Genomic DNA, 25,443 nt, shown 5'->3' on the forward strand with positions numbered 1-25,443 from the left:
GTATGTGAATTTGTTTTATTTTTACGATCCGTGCACGGCTTTTCAATTTATTTATTTTTAAATATATTTCAATTTTTACACCCTATAGTGTGATATTTTACAAATAAATTGTGTTTCGTTTCATTTTTGAAATGAATTCACCGATGAGTAATCAATCATAAAATTTCGATGTCTGGTTTTGTTTTACACCAATTCATTATGTTTTTTATATTTAGTTTTCGCGAAAGGGATGTGATTTCGAAATGAAACAATTGATATATCTACGGAACTGATAACAATAATGCATTGAAGGGGTCATTGCACTTTTGCTATTATTATTTACAATTCACACATAAACACATACACACACACATCAATTAATGCACGGCTACATTGAATGGATTAAACTCAAGCAGTCGTTTATTATAAGGCTGCCCAGTGAGATACCACTAGCATGAAAGGCAAGATGTCGAGTGATGGTACACTGAACACTTTCAACGCGTTGCACACTAAAAGATTAATCCAAGTGACGCTAGAGTACTAAGGTGGCTTCTTATGAAAGTATTATATAAAACATTTTTTCCCTAGAAAAAACGTCGTATTGCGGTTAATAAATCCTAAGAACGAAAACTTTGTTAACAATATTTTGATATAAGATTTCTTTTAACTGAAACGAATATTAAAATATTTTACGTAAAACCAATTGAAATTTTGTATTTTTGTGATTTGGACGTACGTAAAGAATTTTAACATGCTTAGTAGCATCAACGTAGGTACAACAACCGTTGACAAATAAACTGAAAAAATATATGGCATTACCGACATGAAATTTTCAATATTTGAAATAATTATAACTTAGCGAAATAATTTGTGCCTATTTGGCACAAATAAAAGCCAAAAAAAATATGACTGACAGAACCTACAAGCGGCCTTGAAAACAAAAAGTAGCCTAAACAATAAAACTATATAAAAATGTCAATGTGACAAGTCTGATAGAGAATTTAAAATCTTCTACGAAAGCTTGAACAGGCTAAGACCGGTTAAAATACTTCGAATTATGATGGAAATTTTCAAATAGCATAACTTGATTTAAGCATTAATTGAACCCTTGCGTAGTCGGTTCGTGAGTAAAAGAATCAATAATTTCCTTAGAATATATCAGTTAATAGTAGCAACATACTTCTTAAGCTTCAGCTTTTTTAGTATTCAAATATGAAGCCACCGGTTATATAAAATGTTCAACTTTGTACCTTACTTCGCTTAATGGCTAACTCAGCATGTGTAAAATTAAATATAAAAGACCACTTATACTCGCTAATCATAACAAAAAAAAAATAGTAAAACAAAGGAGCCTTCGGCCTATTTTTGCAGAATATCTTTTAAATATTTTTTAACGATTTTTTTACTAAATCGATACCCGCAAATCCCGATGCAACATTCTGTCGCCTGATCAATCAATGCGGGGCGAGAGTTTGTACTGAACGGACCCGTGACATATTTCTCCGCATTTACAGAGCAGATTGTCAGGTTTCCGCGACGCAAATTGTCAGTAGCGTGTGATCGAGCAAAGACAACGACGTATATCTCTATCTTAACAAATAAAAATGTTTATATGTATGTGCTATTTGCTTGCATTATCTATTCATCCGATTGTGATGAAACTTTGGCAGGCCAACTCAGAGCCTAACCAAAAAATCATAGTTTTTTTTTTATTATAACTCGGTCCTTCGATATAATTTATTATATTTGGAAAACATACAGTATTTATAACACATTGAATTTTTTATACAAGAGATTATTCACTGAAAAATAATATTTTCACATAAAGAACCTACACACACGTCAGAGCACGTATGTACAAACAATTTAAATAAAAAATATGTCATAATATTAAAGCATAAATTTATAATATGATTAATGACCTGTGAACAATTAAACTGTTAATAATTATTACGTATAAATTATATTTAACATTAAAAATAATTACATTGGAATTGTTCCAATTAATGCATTGGAATACATGCTATTCCAACATATACACAATATAAACATATACAATAAAATATCTGAAACCAAATATAAATAATAGATTTGGAATAAAAAATGATACATATTTTATAGTATCATGGTAAGTACAAGCTTACAAATTATAAAATACAATTTAAGAACAATTCAAAATCAAAAACATAATTAATGTTTAAGTTGTTAAAGGTGGGAAATCTTAACGGATGATTACGGGTTCAAACCCAGGCAAGCTACTGAATTTTCATGTGCTTAATTTGTGTTTATAATTTTGTATTGGTGAAGAAAAACATCGTGAGGAAACCTGAATGTGTCTAATTTCAATGAAATTCTGCCACATGTGTATCCAACCCGCATTGGAGCAGCGTGGTGGAATAAGCTCCGAACTTCTCCTCAATGGGAGACGAGGGCTTAGCCCAGCAATGGGAAATTTACAGGCTGTTACTGTCATTAAAAGGTACTATAATTTGTTCTTTTTTTTGTTATCTATAAAATGTATAAAATATAAGTCACATGATTGATGTATACAATGGTTTTAGGCGTATTTTGATCTCGTAAGGGGCACATTAAAAGTGGATTTACAGCACGACGAATGACTAGTACATCTGAAGTTCAAGCTATTCAAAAGAAATGGTGAATCGATCACATGATTAAATAATTTATACGAGAATTTGGTCTCCCTCCATGCGACGTTGTTCGATGGAAATAAGATTTACTTTATAGTATTTATATCTTGCGAATAGAAACTTGGAAAATTCCGTTGGATCTTTTCAATTTCACTGACGTAAAGTATTGTATTGCGGGTTCCATATAAGAGACTCATATTCCAAAATAAGACGTGCTAATGACTTTTATAAGATAATAAGCTTATCTATATTTTTAAAATATACCAATCCTCAGATCGGAGCCAGGAGTGCGAAAAACTCTTGAAGGCTACATGTGGTTTAAACGTTCGAGCAATGAAAGTAACACGTTCTTTCGGAGACGCGACTTAATAAATTTCCACTTAAGTTATAATAAAACAGATTTATTTAGAGTTTTATTCCACCAGTGTGAAGTCGGACGGATAGCTAGTTCATTCATCATTCTGGTTAGAGTTGATGACAGTCCTGAATTGGTTCTCGACTTAAATGTCGGTTTATTTAGTAATCGACTTCCTGCTCTATGAACCTTTACACTTAGTTTGTTTAGTAATTAGGATAATATATAATATCTTTAATAATTTTAGAGTTATGAATAGAAGAGTTACATTATAGTTAACTCTTTCATTTTTAAAATTATCATCTAAAAGCAGATATAAATAATCTAAAAGCGCAGAACGGGTCCAAAAAAATAGCGGACAATAGTTGGCCAGTAAGTCCACGCACACTTGTAAAGTAGTATGACGTTTGGTGTATGTCAAGCTTAGCTGTCACGCACCAAGATAATAGAGTTGGTTCGTTTTACTTTAGTTCTTTTGTAATGCGACACTCTATCTAGATCTATTAATAATTAATCTAAGGATACATCTTTTTATTTTCAATGATTTTTCACATCCTAAATTTGTTGAACTTGCGCTCTGAAATAACCAAGAAAAAATTCGTAGGCAATATATTTAATTTAGCCTTAGAACGTTATTTCATTTTATTTTTTATTTAGTATTCAAATTCATGCTTTTTCGTTTAGCCCAATTATGGGTAAAAATAAAAGAACAAGGCATTACGCATGGTGGTCCTTGCAGCTAATTTAAAAGTAGTTTGTATCGTGTGACAGTGCCATATTGACCGAACGTACCATAGCTGTTAATTCTAGCAGCCGCGGCCATATGTTACGCCACATTATACGCGCACCCTTATGACAAATAATTACTTCGCCAGACATTTTTACACTCCCATGCGCTTCATTTAAGCTGCCGTGATGGCTCAGTGGCTAGAACGCGTCTTAAACGCAGATCGCTACTGAGTTTTCGTATACCTAATTTGTGTTTATAACTCATTTCGTTCATGGCGGTAAAGTAAAATATCGAAAGTAGACTTACTTGAGTTAGATGAAATTCTGCCTCATTTGTATCAAAAATTTGTGTTGGAGTAGCATGCTCGAATAATCTCCCGACGAGCAGGGTGATAGCTTGATAAGCCATCAATGGGTAAAAAAATATGTATTATTCTGTATTGATAAAATTACAAAAGTTTATTAATGAGGTATGAAAAATAGTAAAAATATCTGTGATACACGGTCCAATACCGATAAAAATAAATTTATATATTTATTGTAAACATCACCGACGAAGTACAGCTTACAGTATGAACGATCACTAGTTCATTATGTAATGGTTCGTTCGCTAAATTCACTTTTATTAAAAAAAAATTTAAATGTGTATTGTTTTCGACCTCTCTGTGGTTATATCATTACAATGAAATTTTACCCTTAATTAATACGTCTGTGATAGAGGGCGTCCATGTTGCCGTTTTGTGTTTCGGAGCACGGTCTAAAAATAACATTACTTGCAATAACATTTGTCTTAATATATTAGTATTGTGACGGCCGACAGCACGATGGATTTATGTACCACCCTGTGAGTCGACTTATTATTTATTAATATAAATGTTCCTGTCTGCACCTTGTTTATTTAACATTTTTCAATATGACGACGCACCGTACTGCGTTTACAGATTTTTTACGTATTGTTTTATCCTTTCTCGTGCTTAAGAGAAAGTAGTTTAATTTCTAATGTATGACATACATTCCTATCATATATCGCTTGAGGATATATTCCCGTTTAATTAAATCAATTTGATCAATTTAAGTAAACTACCGGTAGCGGTCAATGACCCGTACCTATAATGATTTGATTTTGACATTTGAGTTTTTTTACCACTTATTGCCATTGTATTTGTGATATTATTTCGGTCAAAAGCGTAAATTTAATGATGATAGTGTCGTCGTAAGCCGACACACGGATGCAATGTTTAGAGAAAAAACCGCGAGGCGTTACCGGTCACTGGTGTAGTAAAATATAATTTATTTTTATACGCATTCATCACGCATCAGCGCACTTTTGTGATGGACCACCCGAACGAAGCCAAGTATTCAATTATGATTATATGTAAATTGTAAACGGATTATTGTTCAATTTGGTTTCGAATTTCATATAAATCGATATTCTTCTAAAAGTTACATCGGAAGTAATATCGATCGTCTATCGATAAATCGATCCACAATTTTCAGACTCCGGACTATTACTAAGAATTTATCGGCAAAAAAACCCTATAACTTTTTATCAGACCGACATGGTTCGAACCCAGAACTTCGGAATCTATGACCTTATATAATGCCACTAGGCGCATATACACGCCTTTAACAAAACTTGGTTACTGTGACTTTTAAAAATATTTGTTATTTCAAATTAATTCATTTTTTCTCAGACTATGCAGACACATACCATTATATGAAAGTTATATTTTATACCCTGTTCAAGTTAGCTTGATCTTTTTGACAGACGGGCTAGTGATGAGAAACGGAAAATATAACATATATAACAGTCGATGGAACGATGGAATGCATAATTGAAATTAGAATTCAATTATTTTTAACTTATTTTTCTAAAAAGGGTTAAACCAGCCAAAGAGACTCCAACCAAAAGGACCCCCGTTCGTAACAATAACTCAACAATGATCTTTAATAACGACTTTTGTAATCGATATTTGTAGCAGTTACTGCCTGCTATTCGCGTCCCTACCGTCCGACCGATGTAACATTGTACAAGCGTATATTATTTTCAGTGTTTCTATTTAAATTTTACTTTGAAGCAATAATATTTAATAGAAAAAGTCTTAAAATTTTCGGATAAAGCTTGCATCTTTAGGAACTTTTGTATTATATGTATTTTTTTAAATATTTTTACAATTGTTAAAATCATTAAATTCAGAAAATAATATGTTCGTCATTGCAAAGTTATGTCGATCAGAAAAATTTACATCTGTCAAAATCTTGTACAGGGTATAATGTTATTAGTAGTTTTGCGTAAATACGACTTGACCTAAGAAATATAATGCCAAGATTCATTAAAGCGGAGTTATTCTGTGAGAACTCACTAATACATGTCAATATAACACTCGTGAAATGTCGAAAGATTATTTACGGTTATGCGATATTTTAATGCATGTATTCATAAAATGTAAATTATTATTATTAAAGTAACATATCACATTCTGACATTTAATCGTGTTCTATGTTAAGTTTCAATTTGTTCATGTAAAATAGTAGTAGTAGGTCTATTCTGTAACAAGAAACTCGAATCTCACCGCAGAAAACGAGCGTGAAATGTCAGAATGTGACATTGACTATAATAAAATTAAAAAATATAAGTTATGCGTATCATAATGGCGTACGCGTAAGTCGATTGTCAACATTTCACGAATGAGATACGAAGTAAATCTTTACAGATTCGAACAATTGGTCTCAACAATAATAAGCATTTAGACATAAGGTTATGTTTGCAGAAATAGAAAGAGATAGTAATATATTTTCAAATGTTTTATCTCTTTTATAATTAATAAAAATCAAACTCAAGTAAGATTTTCGGTGTTAGTCGATTATAAGATAATTTTAAAAATGGATACACATAAATGTTTCACATATTTTAAATGCTCATTTTTTTACTTATATTAGTTTTGAATATAAGCTTAATGTTATTATATTAAACGGATCATAAACTCTTTTACTAGCTATGGTTCGTATAACTTAAACCCCGCTTTTGAATTATACGAATATACACGCGTCTGATTCATACACTTTGCTATTTCACTTTTATGGTTACTGCTCTACGCCTTAGAAATTTACCGTAAAGGTAAATATTATTTGCCTCCCAACAAAGGGTAGACCCTCTAACAAAAAATATTAAAATATATCAAATCGAATTCTTTACTTGTTTTAAAACTCATTTATTATGTAAAATATAGTATTCCTGGTTTTTTTTTTAATAACGGTTAATAATAAAAAAATATATCCACTTTTTCTATACTTATATTATAATGCGAAAATAAATCTGTCTGTCTGTATGTATTTATATCTGTCTGTCTGACTGTCTGTTCCGCTTTCACGGCCAAACCACTACACCGAATTTGAACCACAAGGAAGGACATAGGTTACATTTTTATCCCTAACCTCGAAGACACGAATCCGTACTATGTGGGAAATCAGTAAAAGTGCTTTAATATATTCTGTATTTATATAGAATATAACAAAGATTTACTTATGTTTTTGTAGTGAAATATAAAAAAAAAGTTATAACTGTTAATTATAGCAGCATTTCCTGGCACCATTCCACGCAGTCAAGATTTAATTTTATAATACATATTTGTATATATATTTAAGCACTTATCACTAATGTTATCAATTCTTATGTTAATTAATTATATGTTGAATTTGTATGTCGACTGATAATCTATTATGTACATAAAAGTAATTAAAACTTACAGCTATTAATCTTTCTAAAAGTACTTCATGATCGCACTTTATAAGAAACTTAGGACGTTATTATACATAACAAATATAACACGTTTAATTAAAGCAGTACTTGCTTCGTAAAACTCTTAACTGACTGATTACTTAACTGTTAGAGCACAACGATTGGATTCGGTGACTCTACCAGCATTAATTTTGCACAGCAGATGAGGACTAAGAAACGATTTATCACTATCATTTTTTTAAATTGGAGACAATACTTGTTTCAATTAAAAGTCAGACGTAATAGTGTTTTAGAAATATTTACTCAAACTGTGGAAAAACTGATTTTTTTGTTACGGCACTTTCGTTATTTTTTTGGACTTCGGACATTCCATGAAAAAACGAATACTTTATAATATCTCTCTCGTGTATCTGTGTATTTGTCAAACTTACCTTTCTCTTACTCTATTGCATGTAAACAGATGAATTCTGGTACGTATATCTAAGTGACTCGATCACGAACACTTGAACTATTTTATGTTTTGTTGGTAGATTTCAGATTTCGTTAGTGTAGTTAATAAATACTCAAAAGCATATTGAAACAGTTATATAGTATACACGTTTATTGTACTAATATCATAATTTAATATTATTTAAATTAAATCAAATTGACAACAATTGGGCATATCCTTATCTCTAAAACTACACAGACTCTCAGAAACTCCGAAGAAAAACTGAGCTACCTTGTTATTTTATTACAAGCTTGCGACTTCACTCGAAGTTTAGAGGCAAACCTAAACGAAAAACTTAAGTCTTTAAGTTCAACGGGAAACAAAGAAAATATTCACAAAATGAAAATGCGTACAGAACACAGTACTAAATTTCAGCGAGAAACAACAATACCAATTTATCGAGTGGATTACTGCAGTCGCCCACTTACACGGCGAGATAGTGTTCATGCCCTGTGTGTGATACAAGTATTTTTTAATATTACAAACCTTGTCAAGAAACTTTTACGATTAAATCCAGAACAAAATATTTTTGCTATTTCTCGATGGTTTTGTCAAACTTAGAATCGAAATTCCCCTGTGGTGCATGCATGCGCTGATCTTAACCGATGATTGCGGGTTCAAACTCAGGCAAGCAGTAATTTTCATATGCTTAATAATTAATAATTGAACACAAGTTCATCTCGTGCTCGGCGTTAAAGGGAAACATCGTGAGGAAACCTACAAGTGTCTAATTTCAATGATATTCTGACTGTCAGTTCCACCGACCCGCATTGGAGCAGCGTGATGGAATAAGCTCCAAACCTTCTCCTCAAAAAGAAGATGAGGCCTTAGCCCAGCATTCGGACATTTACAGGCTACAATTTTTTTTTCAAATTTACATAACCTTCTAACACTAAGTGAATTGAAATGTGGAGTCAGTCTTTTTTATTATGTACATACATATATTATATATACAGTGTAAACTCTATATAACGACACTCAAGGGAATGTATTTATTTGGACGGTATAGAGAGTTGTCGTTAAATGGAGAGAAGAAAAATCTGTATTAGAAAAAGAAAAAGTTTATTTCAGACTAGTGTGAGTAATTAAATAAAACAATTCTTATTTGAACGCTATTGCGTACAAGCTGTTATTTTTGTCTTACGTCTTTTGCTGCAGCAGTAATTTTGTTGTATTTTTTTACTTATACATAACGGTGCGATATTGAGGCATCTTGGTGATAAAAAAGTACTTTTTTAATAATTTTGCTGCTTACAGAGTTACTTTATGCGTGCAAGCAGTCACAATTTGTAAACTAAAGCAACCAAAGAAACGTACACATCTGCACAGTTTTTACTAATTTTGGCAACTAAAAAAGAACTTTTTATTATTTAATATGTCGTTACTGAGGGTGGGTGAAACGCTATATAGAGTGTATCATTGTATGGAAGACAAGCTAAACCCATATGTGTGTATCTATTAATAATATACCATATTAATTAAATTAAGATTATTTATACTATAATCAGCGGTATATACTTAATTTAATTAATTATTTAATACCAGCGACCCGCCCTGGCTTCGCACGGGCGCTATATAAAAAATATTAATAATTTATTTTAAAATATATATTTCAGTAATAATACAGTTTTCTACCAGCAAAAAGTTTTTTAGATTTTGATCATTAGTGTGTAGGGGAACACGACATACGAAAAACCTAATATTACCGTTTTAAAATATTATATTAGTTAAATAATATAATCTTATTCCATTTTCAGGGGTCGTCAGATGAACTGTCTTGCGGAGGATCGGCGCTACGTCGGTGGCGAGAGCATTAAGGCATGGCTTCGGGACACGTGCAAGCTTTCATCTCCATCGTCATGCTGCTCTGCAAAGGTAAAATATTAATTTATTCGTATTACGATCTCCAGCAAACAATACACACTTATAGTGTATACTAAAATTTTAAATTAACATGGTTATTTTTATTATTGCAAGTATTTAAAACGGGATATTCACCATGTTTTTTAATTAGTTTCTTGTGAACAAGATATTCGTAGATAATGTCGAAATATCGAGCTCCACACAATATAAATCAAAAACATGGTACATATCCCGTTTTAAATACTTTTAGTAATGTATAGTAAAATTTGCACGTAATTGAATTACGTATAATGCAATTACCTGGTGCAGGTAGGGCTTTGTGCAAGTCCGTCCTGGTAGGTACCCGCCATCTCTCATTACATATTCGACCGCCAAACGGCAATACTTGATATTATTGAGTTACGGTTTGAAGGAAGAGTGAGCCAGTATGTCTCTTGTGCGTGGTCTGAACCACGCACAAGAGACATAGTTTCCAAGGTCGTTGGCGCTTTGGTAATATAATGAATGGTCCATAATTTTACAGCGCCAGTGGCAATTGTGATGACCACTTACCGTCCGGTAGCCCAACAGACCGTCTACCAGCCTGTATAATAAAAAAAAAAAATTTAATAATATTATATTATATGACCAATTTAAAAATACAAATATCGTGACGTTCAGTCTTCATTTAAAGTGAGTGAAAAAGCTACTTTTTTATTAATATACCTTGCTCTTGCTCTAAAATATTCCCCGTGCTCAAATGTATACTAACTGACTGTAGAGAAATTGTTGTGTTGTCTATCGAGTTGCAGTAATAGCGAACCATCATCATCAAAAAATACACAAATGAACAAACTTCATTCCATTCGGACAAACTATGTCGAATTCCATTAATGTCAAACACACAACCAACCAACCAACATATATGTTGACTGCGGATTACTTCACGCATTCTTAATTAAAATTACTTCGTAAAATTCGAATTGAACTGAAATAGCTTTAATAGTTCTGCGTAATATCCGGTTACATAAAATAAACTATTGAAATCATTTCTAGCTATGAATCAATGTACACAATTTTACTTCGATACATTTGTTTAATTAATGTCAGTACACCGTAACGTAATAATGGAAACGGATTTAACTTGATGTCAGTTTGACTCTTGATCGTATCATAGGTATTTACTGTTAAGACGTATATAAGGGTATATACGCGATTTTGCACTTATGTAACCATTATTATTGAGTGGACTTCGATTAGTAACATGAAACTTTTTCAGAACATTTTCAGAAAACACTTTTTTAGAAACGAACGAATAAACACTTTTTCAGAAAAAATATTCAGAACATTTTAGGACCGATGTAACATATGAATCATATTAACACAGCACTCTGATATCTATTCATATTTTATATTGACGCCGCATTCCAGATTGCTTAATGTTTCCAACATAAAGTGATCTCTCTTTGTTTAAGTACTCTAACAGATAATTATTTATTTTAGAGGTAGTTTTAAGCTACATTCCATAAGCAAATGGGCCAATATCCGGAATAAATTGATATTGATTGTCTGACTTTTGTGTCTTAGGTCTAGAAACCGTAATTTAGTATATTTTTGCACTTTAATATTAATACTGTAACTTTAAATATTGTTTAGGTAGTGATTAGTTAAATAACAGTATGTCTTCCTCTCTCGAATGTCAAATCAAGCATGTCAGAAAGAGATAAATATATGTTTGACTAAACACCCGCTTACGATAAGCAAATACGTTTCTAATTAAAATCGCTGCTTGATTAGATAATTTGAAAATAATTAATTAATCTCTATTTTGTAATTAGTAAAGAAATTTTATTTTAACATGTTTCCAAGATCAAATCAATTTAACTAAGTTTAGACTGTGGTCTTCTTAAACAAGCATATTTGAAATCATGGAAATAGTTTTAAATTATTAGGTTTTAATGTCAATATTGGTTGTCGCTACAAATCAGGGTAGTGATTGTATATAAAATCAACGAAATAATTGTATTGTGTATTCCAAGCTAAGTAGGTATCCTATCTTCATGATTCGATCTTATAATTGTGGAACCTATAAAAAACAAAAAAAAATAGGATATATGTATTTGTTTACAGAATTACAAACGAAATTTCACAACTAAAATAAAACCATAATCATAAAATAATAATTTAACAGTGATTATTTTTGATATTGAGTCTAGTAGAATATCATAATTCACCGCTTTTGGGTGTAAATAAACCCATTTCCTCTATATTAAATATCATGAACTCCGGAACTGGCATAATTGAAACATTTTTCAATTAAAGTTACAAATATTCAGAATCAGTTATTGCTAAATTGAACGACATAATCCACTACCGTACCCACATGACTCTTACACCTCTTCGCAAAGCTACCCATTCACACTATGTTTCTCGGAAATAAATAAAGGGGGAGATTAATTTGATTAAAAAAAAATTATAAAATGACATGCTTCCCAAAAATATTTGCTATTTTTGGGCCATTTATTTAAGCCATATATTTAAGCCCATGAAAATATTATAGCGAAGGTATATTATTGGTGCCATAATGTGGTAAGTTGGACGGCATCGGAGGCTTCTGTTTAATTTTTGTAAGTCGGACAGCATCGAAGGCTTCTTTTTAATGCGTCTTTATTTTAGCCATTTCTTCCCAAATATCCGATTATGATGACAGAATGGTTCCCGTTAACGAATTAGAAATGATTAAGATTAAATTATTTTTAAACAAAAGAAAATATAACGAACCAACAAAAACATTATGCAATTTATTTTGTTCGCTTGCAAAACAATCTCTACTTTACTCAAGAAACGTCTCATTGCATACTTTGCTGTTATCGCATTTTTTTTTTAATATTTTTATCACCATAGTCATATTAATTATAACGGTTTTATTCTTACTTCTAATTTCAAATTATTTCATTGTCTATATACAAATAGCGGTGTAGAAATAACATCGTTAGCATTTCAGGCGCGCCCCGATCGGCTCCAGTCACCTCCTATAACTTGCATCACAGCGCCATACGTTTTCAGAGTAAACTGGGTGTGCGCTCGAACTCCTGCAAAATGTTAGTTTTTGAAAGACCTTACTTACCTAAAATACAAATTATTCAATTGCACGTGTATAGGAGACTTCTGTAGCTTTATAAATGACACGATAATGCTGAATAATATTATTATTATTCAGCACGCATACGACATCAGACGATCTTCAATCTCAGTCCAATACTCAATAATAGTACGTGTTTCAGTAGCTTTTAGCACACCTGAATTATTGCGTAGCATTGAAATATTTGAATGTCTGAAAATATTTTGATGTGTTGTATAAAATATTACCAAAATCATAATAGTATTTTTATTAATAATATTGTTATTTATTCTCTCCCACAGACATCACATTTAAATGCGTCTAAAAAATTAATCCATCCTCTAGAATAGGACCTATTTATTGGGGGTACATGTCAGTCACCTCCTCGTGGTGTACCCTGGGCAACGGGGCCGGCTTGAGCTTGCTCGTCGGCCACGGCTAAGACTGGCGGGAGGGATGCGGCGGGGCTGCTCCTGGTACGTCCCTGATCGGCGTCAGGGCGGACCATGTGAGTGGCCTCGTTGGCTAGGAGGGAGTGGGAGGGCTCGCTACTCGAGCCTCCCAGGTGTTTTACACCGGCGGTCAGCGGCGGAGCCTACCATCTTATCCGCCGCAGGGCGTCAGCTTCGTTGACGCCCAGCCTCCAGTGGCGAACTCGGGGGAGTTCGCTACATTCTTACGTGGAGGATGAGGGGGAAGGCGCGCACTAGGCGCGCTTTCCATGAATATTCAGCCGCCTTAGGGCGGCTGCCGCTGGTGGGGTCGCGGTTGCATGCCCTTGGCGATCCCGTGGCCTCACCACTCGGCGGCATGGTGGAAACCCGAGGATGGTTTTAGTGGGTAGGACAGGGCATTAGCACTAGCGTGCCCTGGCACGGGGCATTAGTTCCCGGTTGAGTCCCACATACCCGTCCCGGTCCCCCGACCGGGCGGCATGCGTAAATGCATTTCCTCCTCGTTAAACAAAAAAAAAAAAAAAGGACCTATTTATTGAATTTTACATTAGATAGTAGACAGTAGTTTTACAAGAAATACATTTCTAGTTATGAAATACCAAAAAAAAAAAACATTTTCATTATAATTAGGCATAAGGTTCAAGATTTAGATCGTAAATCAAATCATATTATTCCATTCAAATACCTTGTGTATTTGAACTGTCATTCAAAAAAATTGTGTTAACTTAAATAATAAATATTTTTCGATCATTAAACAGTTGAAAATACTTTTATCGAACGGCTATGAACCGTCGCAATACAAATAAAAAAAAACATCCATCGCTTTGTTTAGAAACTACGGTGCCAAAAACAGACAGATAGCTTTAAACTTATAAGACACTCCGTTTTGCGAGGTGGATTAATTTACAGGAAAAAGTTACTTCGAGGATTTTCCCCGAATAAAAATAAAAATTGCGGTTTCAATTTACCAATTTAGATATCTACTTTCAGACATATTTAAATAGAAAATGAACAAAGTCAAGAAAAATGAATGCTTGTTTTTATAAAGTCAGTGTTCCGTATTATATTAAGCACACATAACATTCACACGCATGTTAATACAATTGCTTTAAATTTTTTGTAATATCAAAAATAATGTATCGTATGATAAAAAATCTCATAAACTATGTAACGATATGTCCAAATATAAAGGATCCGAGATAGTCCAATGTTCGAAGGCAACCCACATTCATTGAGATAACTGATGATGGTGGGTTAAAAACCAGGCAAACACCATTGAAATATCATTTGCTTAATTTGTATTTGTAATTATCTCGTGCTCGGCATTAGAAAAAATATCGTGATGAAATCTGCATTGGTCTAAATTCTTTTGGCGAGAGGAATATTAACACGTATTATATATATGTCTGGGTAGTAACCTAAAGGTTGACTGGCAGAGAATGCCTTCAGGCATTAAGTCCGCCTTTTGTCCCATTAACTTTATGGTCAATAAAGCATTTAAATAAATAAAATATGTATTGTAATGTTCGCCAATTTTTGATACAGGTACATTCTAACAAGTCAAAACAAAACATCATAAAGAACTTCAGTTCATTTAGTAGTTACATTTTAATTGTCTCAGCTTCGAATCCGGCGAAACCATTCATTATAGTACTGAATAAACATTTCAACGTCATCGTTATTTTCTAGCGTCTATATGTTAAAACTTACAAACAATATTACCATACAAATAACATTTTGCTTGCAACTTAATACTTTATTCAGTCAATAAGATGTTAACTATATATACGCGTTGTATACAACTTATTGGTTTAAAATTATTCTAGTTAAATAAAAAAGCATTTCTTATTACCCGTTTCACCTATTCGCAGAACCGAGAGCGAGACTTCACCAAATTTAAGCTAAATATACAGCAATTAATAAATTAAAAATAGAAATCCGAAAATTTTAATGAACATCGCTTCTCGCTTATATTCCCGTGTATTTCAAACACAGTGTAAATAAATTCAGCTTGATAGTTCTTCAGTTTTTATTTGGATTAAATATAAGTTGTCTTTTTATTTATATTATTAAAATTACCCTCTTCGTCGCGAGAAGAAAGAATTAAAATCGCATTAGGAAATCCCGTTTCCTCCTAACTTTTCCAGTCTGTGCGCAGCGTCTCGGTGTATCGGAATAAATGGCCCCAACTTACTTTATTTATATAGTCCTGTTGAATATTTATGCTTTTTCCTAATTGAGGATTCAGCCTTTTTAAATTCGAATTCGAAATTCGAAAGTTTTTAAAATGCGCCACGAATGTCATCAGTGCGAAAACAATAATTAATAAAAACATTAGATCTGCATATTTTTTAACTTGTTTTTTTTTTTTTATAATACGAACTAAGACCTTCATTAACTTTTATAAGGTTTTAATAAGATGATGAGAATTGTCTGGCTCAGTGAATACAAAATGGGAATCTTAACTGAATCCTACGGTTTCAAATCTGGGCTAGCATTTAACTTTTGTTTATAATAATTCAATTCAATCCTTAGTTTAATGGCTTTTAGTTGTAAAAACAGATTATTTCACCAATGTCACGTAGGATAGAGAAGACATGAAAGAGATTGATCGGTGTTCACAATAATAATCTCTTGTTAAAAAATTTGACATTGACAGCACATTATATAAGCAACAACCTATAAACAATTAAAACAAAACAACAAATCATTTATTAAAATACATAATATATATATAAGTTATATTTATAAACTTAATTTTGCTTACCGTATTCTTCTTAAAATTAGCCTTAACGAAAATAAAGCAGGCGCGCCTGTTTGTCTCGAAACTAAAATAATCGCCTAGTTACTGCCGATGTCGGAATAGACAGTATCCACGCTAACCGCTCGTTTATTGACATGCTTGCTCATAATAACACATGAATATTTCTTTTAGCGACTTTTTTTCTTATTATTATTGTTCTTAAATAGAGCGCCATATTAAAGCTGTACTAAGTTCTAGTTTAACTATTGTTAAGAGAATTTTTCAAAGTAGTTTCTAAGATCCCACATCAAAACATACAAACTTTACCTCTGTATAAAATCAAAGTAAATTGAATTTGTAACTTCACCCGGATGGAATTCAGTTTGCGTGACAAATTCCATTGCCATTGTACTATTTTAACGTTTAGCTTAATTTATAATAACGTATACTTAAATAATAAATATAAATTGTTAAGAAGTAGCGAGAGTCGGAGACTATTGGACTGCAATGCAAAAAATCCTAAATGATCTCACGATACACACTTCCGAGTTTCCGAAGACGTCTTTAACCAGCATCGTGGACTACGGCCATTAAGAGTCCCGTCCATAATTGCTGATATATATAATTATTCATACTTATTTCTTTTCACATAAAGGTAACCTCATACTGACATCGACCCATATATAAATCATTTTACGGATGACAGTTAAAATTGACAAAAACGTTAAAATTACGTTATGTTTAAATGCTTAGAAACATTACATAAATAAGTTTACATAATAATATTAAGATTACTTAATTTATTGAGATTCACTCCTTACTGATACAAACGAAGTCAATTTTTTTTTAAAAAATTTTAGTAATGCCCCAGTTTAATAAAGGAATTACAATAATATTCCTATTTACCCCCGACCTGCCTTCATATCTGGTCCGTAAACCATTGCGCTATTGACGCTTTATATTTATTATAAATGTTTCTATTTTAACAAAGCATGTCAACACCATATAGAGTCCTACTATATTTAATACCTTATGACTACCCCTTTTAACTTTTTCCATAATCACACCTAATGGTACACTTTTTACCTCCCAAAGAAAAGTGGATTAAAAACAAAGTAGCTTATGTCTATTCTTACTTTTTGGGTTCAAACTTGGTTCGACAAATTTCATCAAAATCGGTTCAATGTGTAGCCGAAAAATCGTAACAGATAGACAGACATACAGAGTTGCTTTCAAACTTATAATTTTAGTATAGCTTACGTTACTATGTGTTCTTTTCTTATGTAGGGACACATTTACGCAAAATACTAGCACGAGATGTGGAAAGCTTTAGTAGTTAATTTCGGAAAGCTTACAATATCATTGAATAATACCTGACGACCTGAGTAATAATGACGACCACCGTGGTCGAGTAGTGTCTATACCTGTTTTCATAGGTACGCCACTCCGAGATCCCGGCTTCGATTCCCGGCCGAGTAGATGTAGAAAAAGTTCATTAGTTTTCTATGTTGTCTTGGGTCTGGGTGTTTGTGGTACCGTCGTTACTTTTGATTTTCCATAACACAAGTGCTTTAGCTACTTACATTGGGATCAGAGTAATGTATGTGATGTTGTCCAATATTTACACCAACAGCTTATAATTATAAATCTTTGATATATCAAAACAATATTAATATTAAATGGTTAATTGCCAATACTGGCAACATCAGCTTTCAATAACAATTAGGACGAGTAATAACGTCAAAAAATAACAATTATTTGAGATAAATAAGGGCAACCATATTTTATAACACAACAATACTTGCTTTAAATTATAACTAATAATAATAAACTAAGTATCTAGTTACTAAAAATAATCTAACTATAATATAAAAAAAAACCGAGATGACCGAATAAAACTAATAGATAATGTTAAATTAGTATTTAAATTGATTCATCGTAATATAATGGTATGGAAAATATAACTCTTATAGGACACTAGTAACGCGCGGTTCCGCCGCCTTTAATGTTCTACGTCGCTCCCGTGCGTTATTTCGTAGTATTATAAATTCGATGATTTGATTGATGATGACTGATTTCAGTCACCAAAGTTGACCAGTCATTTCAGAGTTGACCAGTCAACTACGCAGGACATATTATAGTGCACCTGTGTTTGCACACACACACATAGGTGCACTCTATATTCTCTGAATTTTATAATCCGATGGGAAGAGTTTAGGCGCAGGACTCACGGTTTTACGTGCATTACGAGTCACTGGAGTGTATACACTCTCAACTTCTAAATTCCGGGTTTTCATCGAGAATTTATCGATAGAAAAACCCAATAACAGTTTTTTTTTTAACCCAAGTAGGCAGTCAGCCTAATAATATCAGTATTTGAAAAGACCAATTTTATGAATACGATAGTATGTATTTAATGATACCGTTTTACGTGATTGGTGTTGAATTTCGCATAAAACTAATCAAATCCGACGCAACCGGAGAGAGAACAGACGCACGACCAACAGCTTTACGTACTCAATGAAGCACGTGAGTAAATAATCATTTTTTTTTATTCGGGTTGCAACTGACAACTTCAAGAAAGTAATTAGCTTTAACTAACTAAACGACAAATACTTGTTGCCTGTATTAAGCTCGGGTAAAAAAAATCAAATTTATCGCGAGTGAAACAGTTGAATACGGCTAGTGTTATTATACAATCTCACGGAGCGATCTCAGCCCGTATCTAACCAGCTTATCCAATGCAAATACATTTTGTCGAACATCTTTCGAATTATTTATGCATTCATCGAAATATATTTTTTTAATATATTTAAATCTACTGAACCAAATTAAAATGTTGAAATGCACTTTATGTTTACGATGACCAATTAAATATTTTATTATTATTTGTTTTGACTGGAAATAATACTTTTAACCTTATTTCTTATTAATCCTCAATCACACAGCTACACTATCGGAAGGTATATACCACTTATGTGCAATACAAACTCTGTTATATATGATATAGAAGAGGTAGGCCGACTGGCAAATGGACCACCTGATGATAAGTAGTCTCCGATGTCTATAGACATTGGCGCTGCAACAGATTGTAACCATTCCTTAAATCGCCAATACGCCACCAACCTTAGAAACTAAGATGTTAAGATTGTTGTAGTTAAATAATGTTTAAGTCTTACATAGATATTGATTAGTCAATAAATGTTACGGTAAAAGTTTGACTCGTCACGTGTTCTAGACACATACATAACGTTTAGATATTCGACACTAACCGAAGCCCATGAACGACTAGACCATTTCGGCATTTTTGGCTATCTCGGAATTTGTTTTGTTTAAAGACCCCTGTTTCCTAATGAGCCCTTCAGGGTAAAGTATTTATTATTGTTACTGGGGACTTAATTTGGAAAAAGAATTGTTGACCGACTTTATTTATTTATATAAATCACCAACAAAATACTAATGTATGTCAAACAAATATTGGTAAAACAAAACAAAACGACATCTAAGTACAATTCAAGAGACAACAACTCAATCAATAACACATAAAAAAACTATGAAACTAAGTATATGTGTATAAAATTACTAATATAATATGAATGAATTAAATATTACAATAGTGAAAAATATAGTTCGGGTCTAAAATATTACAAATTTAACAAAATAATAAGCAAAGGAAACAAGTAACAATCATAATGCCAAAACAAAAATAGAAAAAAGTTCCGTCCAGAGTTAACGGTTCTTAAATTTTACAAGAATATTTGAAATTATATTTGTTTTACAATTAATTGTTATAACTAATCATAAAAGAAAGAAAACAAATTTTCAACGATCAATTATATAATTAAATTTTTATATCTCAAATTCAGACCGATAAAGTCAGAAGTAGCTGCAGGACCCATATGCAGTTTTACTATAAATAGTTTGATTACGTCCAATATCCCTATTAGGGAACAAATAGCAAGTCGTTACCATAAATATACACAATAATATTGTAGAGTGTATTCCGCATAGGAGCCATGTCTCCATACTTTTCACATTACTTATGCATAGAGTAGAGATTGAAACGAGTGGGGTAGTTGCGCCGTCATCGGTATTCAAAGCCGACTCCACCCAGTTTAACCGCAACCTGTCTTCAGCCCTGATTGTACACAAACAATGTATAACAAAAATGAATGTCATTTTCTGAATTAAATTTGTTTTGGACCGATTCCACGAAATATTACCTGTTCAATTCTATTCATTACACGAACGCTGCGCTTTCGTCGCTATTTTACTGTCTAGTATTTTGAAATTTGTTTCGTAAACGTTTATTGGAAAATAATTTAAAATAAAAATAAGTATAAATTTTTGTGACGATTAAATAATTAATATCACACATCAATAATTTTGTCAGACGATTATTTCTGAAAAAGCTTTAAATTCAAAATATTTACATACCTATTAAATCTTTTTAATTGTAAATATAACAAATCTAAACTTACTTTTTTTTAATTTCTTTTTTTTTATTTCTAGAGTTATTTGTAATGCATTTTACAATAACATTTTGTATTCACAAATATTCAACAATACATAAGCTCGGTGACATGAGCTGCGGACTCTATTAGAGTTTAGATTTGTGACTCAGCATTTGCTGCAGTTAATATCCCAGATGTTTAATGCCAGTTCGTTGTTTGAGTTTTTATCTCTTAATACGTTCTCTTGTGACGCATTATTATCTCCGGCGTAAGAGTAGTTTCGCTTAAACTTTAATGTACTCGTATTTGAATCCTATGTAACAACAAGCTTTATAATTAGTACTGGTTATATAATTCGTTATAATCAAATAGTTTTTTGTGCTTTTTGTGTACAAGTCTTAATTTTATGGTTACGTGACCAAGTGACAAAAAAGGAACCCTTCCATCTGACAATGTGTCACAACTATAATAAAAAAAGATTCTATTTAATTTATTCTGGTTGGGCTTCCTGCTAGTCTGTTTGGGTTGGTTCCACCCAGTGATCATATTATCGCCAAACGATAATACTTAAACGTACTTAAGTCAGAAGGAAAGCTAGATTTATATAAAGGAAATATCACTCACACCCTCATCACCATTACTCTGGATCAATCAAATCTATAAACTTTAGTATTCCAAGTATCCACTTAGAATTTCAAGAAAATCAACTGACAAGAGGGTGAAGTACGCATTAAGAAGTTGAGTGGGTCCTATAACCTACTCCTATATTTTATGGAGATAGCTCAATTCATTTTTTCATAACATAACAGTAAATTTTGTTTTAAAAATGACAATATTGCCAGTTTGGTGAAACCGTGTGAATGATAATTACCGTTTCAACTTTGCAATTTAGACTAGTATTTTCGGAGCAACTAGGTATAAGATGTTGGAAAGAACTAATGAGAAAAAAGACATGAGGCGTGAAGCAGTTTTTATTATAGTCCGGGGTATTGTAAATGATAAAGTCTGTATGTCCGCTTTGTAAGTAATGAGTGAATCAGCCACCTGCCAAAGTAAAGATGGGTGTGGGTGTGAAAAGCTAAGAAATTGGTACAAATTAAGTAATAATACAATAGCTCAAACTGTTATCAAAGATATTATCAATTAATAAATTAAGGAGATGTCTGCATAAACGTAAAATAAAATATCGTACACCAGATGCAAACTTTACAATAATTTTGTTTGCATCATTTTTATATCATATCAGGTACATATATCGAATAAGATGACATTCAATCGGCATAAAATCACTAGTTCAAATCCAACGCCACCTCCTGGTCTATATCATTAAGTACAGCTATGATTACTATCATACTTCTGTAACTATAAAACTAGTTGTAACTCGCTTTCGCTAAACATAAATTAAAATAAAGTTACATTTTTATGACTATAATAAAATAAAAATAAATAATATTCTAAGTTCAGTTCTTGTACCTTTTACGTACCAACGTGCGTAAAATAAGTATATATTTTTATTATACTTTTTTATAATATGCTCGATGTTATTGATAAAACCGAGCCCAGTAAGTATAGTAGAGGAAATAATAGTTACAACGCGTGAAGCTTAAGAAATTCCAAGTTCAAATCCTGGATCTCTGAATTTTTATATTCCTAATGTTAACATCATCTCGTGTTTGGTTGTGAGGTGATGGGCGTTGTTCTCATCCCCAAAACTGTTACACATAAAAAATCTACTCGTTATTTTATATTTTATGACTGTATCTGAATAATAAATATTCGTAATTAAATCATAATTCTTTATGTCTCATAACACTTAAAATATAACACCATTCTTTAGTATTACTAATATCATAAAATTGTTAACAAAAAAAATTAGAATATAATATAACAAAACAAAAACTAAAAGTATTTTTAATACATACGTTTAATAATACACAAAAACACTCCGTATTTGTGCTGTGTTGTACTTTTCATTCAATATAAACACCTTTACCCGACACACGACACACAACAAAGCTTGTGATTGAAAGGTGGCCGCTCGGCGCCACATAAAACTCTTATTTAAATGTCAAAACAATTAGGAAACAATGCCTTTAATGACTTGGTGACTCTTTCATGGTTTTCTCTTTAGCTAGAGATTGACACCGACTCATAATAAGGCATAATTAAGGCATACGAACACTGTTTATGTATTTCTGACAATTAACGTACTAAATTGTTATGGAATTGAAAAAATAAAGTGCCTTAATAAGCAAGAATCAAAGCCTATACTAGTTGTACTGTGATCTGCGAATACCAATTAAAAGAAAATTATAGTTTGTAATACAAGTAATAGTAATTTTCCATGTTCACACTTCTAATTTCTGAAAGACTCGTCAATGTTAAATTTACTTATTTCTCTATAATCCGGGTCGTCATTGGTCATTGCCGGTGGATGACTTATAGGTAACCAATTAGCGTTTTAAGACAAATTAATAAAATGTTATAACAAAACATAAGGAAATATGTAATTTGTATTTATACTCTTTTGTAAAGTTCACATTATGGTTCATACGACCCTTTACAATAAGAAATAACAATTCAATAATTATGATATAAGTTTTAGATACAAAATGAAAACATTGATAAACGTCCACGTATTGAAAGAGAAATCAAATTGAAGTGTTCAATTTTTATTCTGTCAAACGTAATCGGCCGTCGTTGGGACAGTGTAACGTTGGCATCGGTCCATATAACTTGTAAAAAAAAGGCAAACAAATAAATGTCCACGGTCTGTTTTGTCAAATCTGTGCAGTACGTGCGAGTGGGGCACGGACCGAGCTGATTTTATAGCGCCATAAAATATCTTGAAACGCGCCCTTAAATCACAGCAGTACGTCGTATTTCATCGTTTTGGCTGTCAATATTTATTTTATATCATATTTTTGAGATCCTTCCGTATAAATCAGGTTCCGATTGATATACATTACAGTCACGTTCTCCAGGCAGCATGCTTACTTGTTTCACCCCGTCCTTCGCTGTCTCGACGATGAGGAAAGTTACGAAACTTTTCAAACTTCGTAAACTTTACAATTGAAATCTTAGTAAATTTTACCATTGATTTGTTTTATGAAACTTTATTGAATATAATTAGAATATTATATTTAATTTACTCGGGTAATTATTAAAGTGACTGACGTAAAACGAATCTTGATTTTGATGTTATTCTAAATAAATAATAATGTTTTTTTAAAAATAAAAGTATATACTATCAAGCCATAATTAAAATTGGTCAGATCAAAAAATGAGCAAATAATCATGTTCTTAGATTTTTTTTCTTAAAATTAGACCTCTTAGAAGTATAGGAACAATATACTTCTGTAATATTTTAATGGCGGCTAGTGATTTGTTTCTGAAAATTAATCACATTAGCCAATCAGTAATTGTGACAAGAAACCCATTTGATATGGGTACTACCGTTATCAAAAAACGTAACCAAACAGTAAGTATTGCAAATAAGACATTATACCACAAGTTTATTATTATTATTACAGTATGTTGTTTAAGTCATGTAATAATCTGCTTAGATAGAACTTTCTTGAAAACCCTCTTAACATTAAGGAGTTGCATAGTTATACTAAACGATGAACATAAATTCTTTAATTTTTTATGCTATCGTTTGAGACGGCGCCAAAATCGGTTAGGACTGAATCGACAAGCATTGTATCGAGATTCAAGATTTTCGCTGCAGCAGGCACTTGGGCACAAAGCCTAATTGTAGAGAAATCCGGATGAATACAAAACGAGTAATTCTTTGTTTTGAATTAATTTTACAAAAAAAAAACGTGTGAATTGGTACTCAGAGCAGCAACAGGTTGCCTACATGTTGCTTCTCCGTTTTATGAAAATTTAACTGAGATTTCGATTAGTATTTATCGCTTCATCGGCTTGTGGACAAATGATTGGAGCGAAAGTATTCCACTTCAGATTGGTCATAAACAAAAAAGGGCATTGTCGCGACACGAGCTATTTGTTAGAGTAAGTGATAAAGGGCATGATCGCTATTGTTCACAGTGGTATTAGGCTTTAATCCTGTCGCGAGTCGTTAGGTTGATTGTCGTGTCGCGCAGCAGATGGCCGCCCGGCGCTGTAATCCGACCCGGCACACGCTGTCCGCACTCGCCCTCTCCTCCTCAATCCCCTCGTCGCTCTACACAGACCCGCACGCCTCCGCGCCCTCCTCGAATATAACCTTTGTGTTTGTTGCATCTGCAGGTAAATTGTGCGCCAAAATTGGGCCGTACGTTACCGAATACGTGCCTCTTTCATATGAATGCAACGGCTATGAATTATTCTTGAAAACGTATTGTTATCAGCGCAGCTTTCTCATGTAATTCGTTATTTATGAGAGTGAAGTAACCATTTGTATTATTTTTATGATTTGTCATGACATAAAGGTAAACGAGGTTGCACATTAATTTCAGATTAATGTTAGATACTCTCTAAATAGAAATGAGGCAGTTAATTGATGGTAAGGATATTCAGTGTACCTACTATAATTTATTCTACGTCTATTTAAAAATCTTTCATATTTTCTATTATTAAAAACTAACATGTAATTTTGTTATTATATTATCTATGTATGTAAATGAATTATATACTCGTAATATTATAAAAATAAAAGTCGTGTTATTGAATTGGAGTATTTCTATTAAATTCCTTATTTTCAAACAATAAAAAATATAGACTAAATCTACACTAAAAATAATAATAAATGCGAAAATAACTCTGTCTGTCTGTTACTCTTTTACGGCTAAACCTCGGCTTCATAACAAATTTCATGAAATTTGTTATGAAGCAATCTTTAACTCCAAGGATGCATCCCGTAAAATAGAATAAAAACTTTTTA

At 32.2% G+C, this 25,443-nt stretch overlaps 1 protein-coding gene across 1 annotated transcript in view; it reads left to right on the plus strand.

Moving 5' to 3' along the window:
- LOC125066440 overlaps positions 1–25,443 on the plus strand; it is a 73,245-nt gene that overhangs the window by 15,387 nt on the left and 32,415 nt on the right. Inside the window, exon 2 of the mRNA XM_047674510.1 lies at positions 9,698–9,815. Coding sequence (XP_047530466.1) covers positions 9,761–9,815 — 55 coding nt within the window. The 5' untranslated portion in view covers positions 9,698–9,760. The remainder of the gene's footprint in view (positions 1–9,697; positions 9,816–25,443) is intronic.

Source organism: Vanessa atalanta, chromosome 9 (genome assembly GCF_905147765.1).
Source record: "Vanessa atalanta chromosome 9, ilVanAtal1.2, whole genome shotgun sequence".
Taxonomy (NCBI): Eukaryota; Metazoa; Arthropoda; class Insecta; order Lepidoptera; family Nymphalidae; genus Vanessa; species Vanessa atalanta.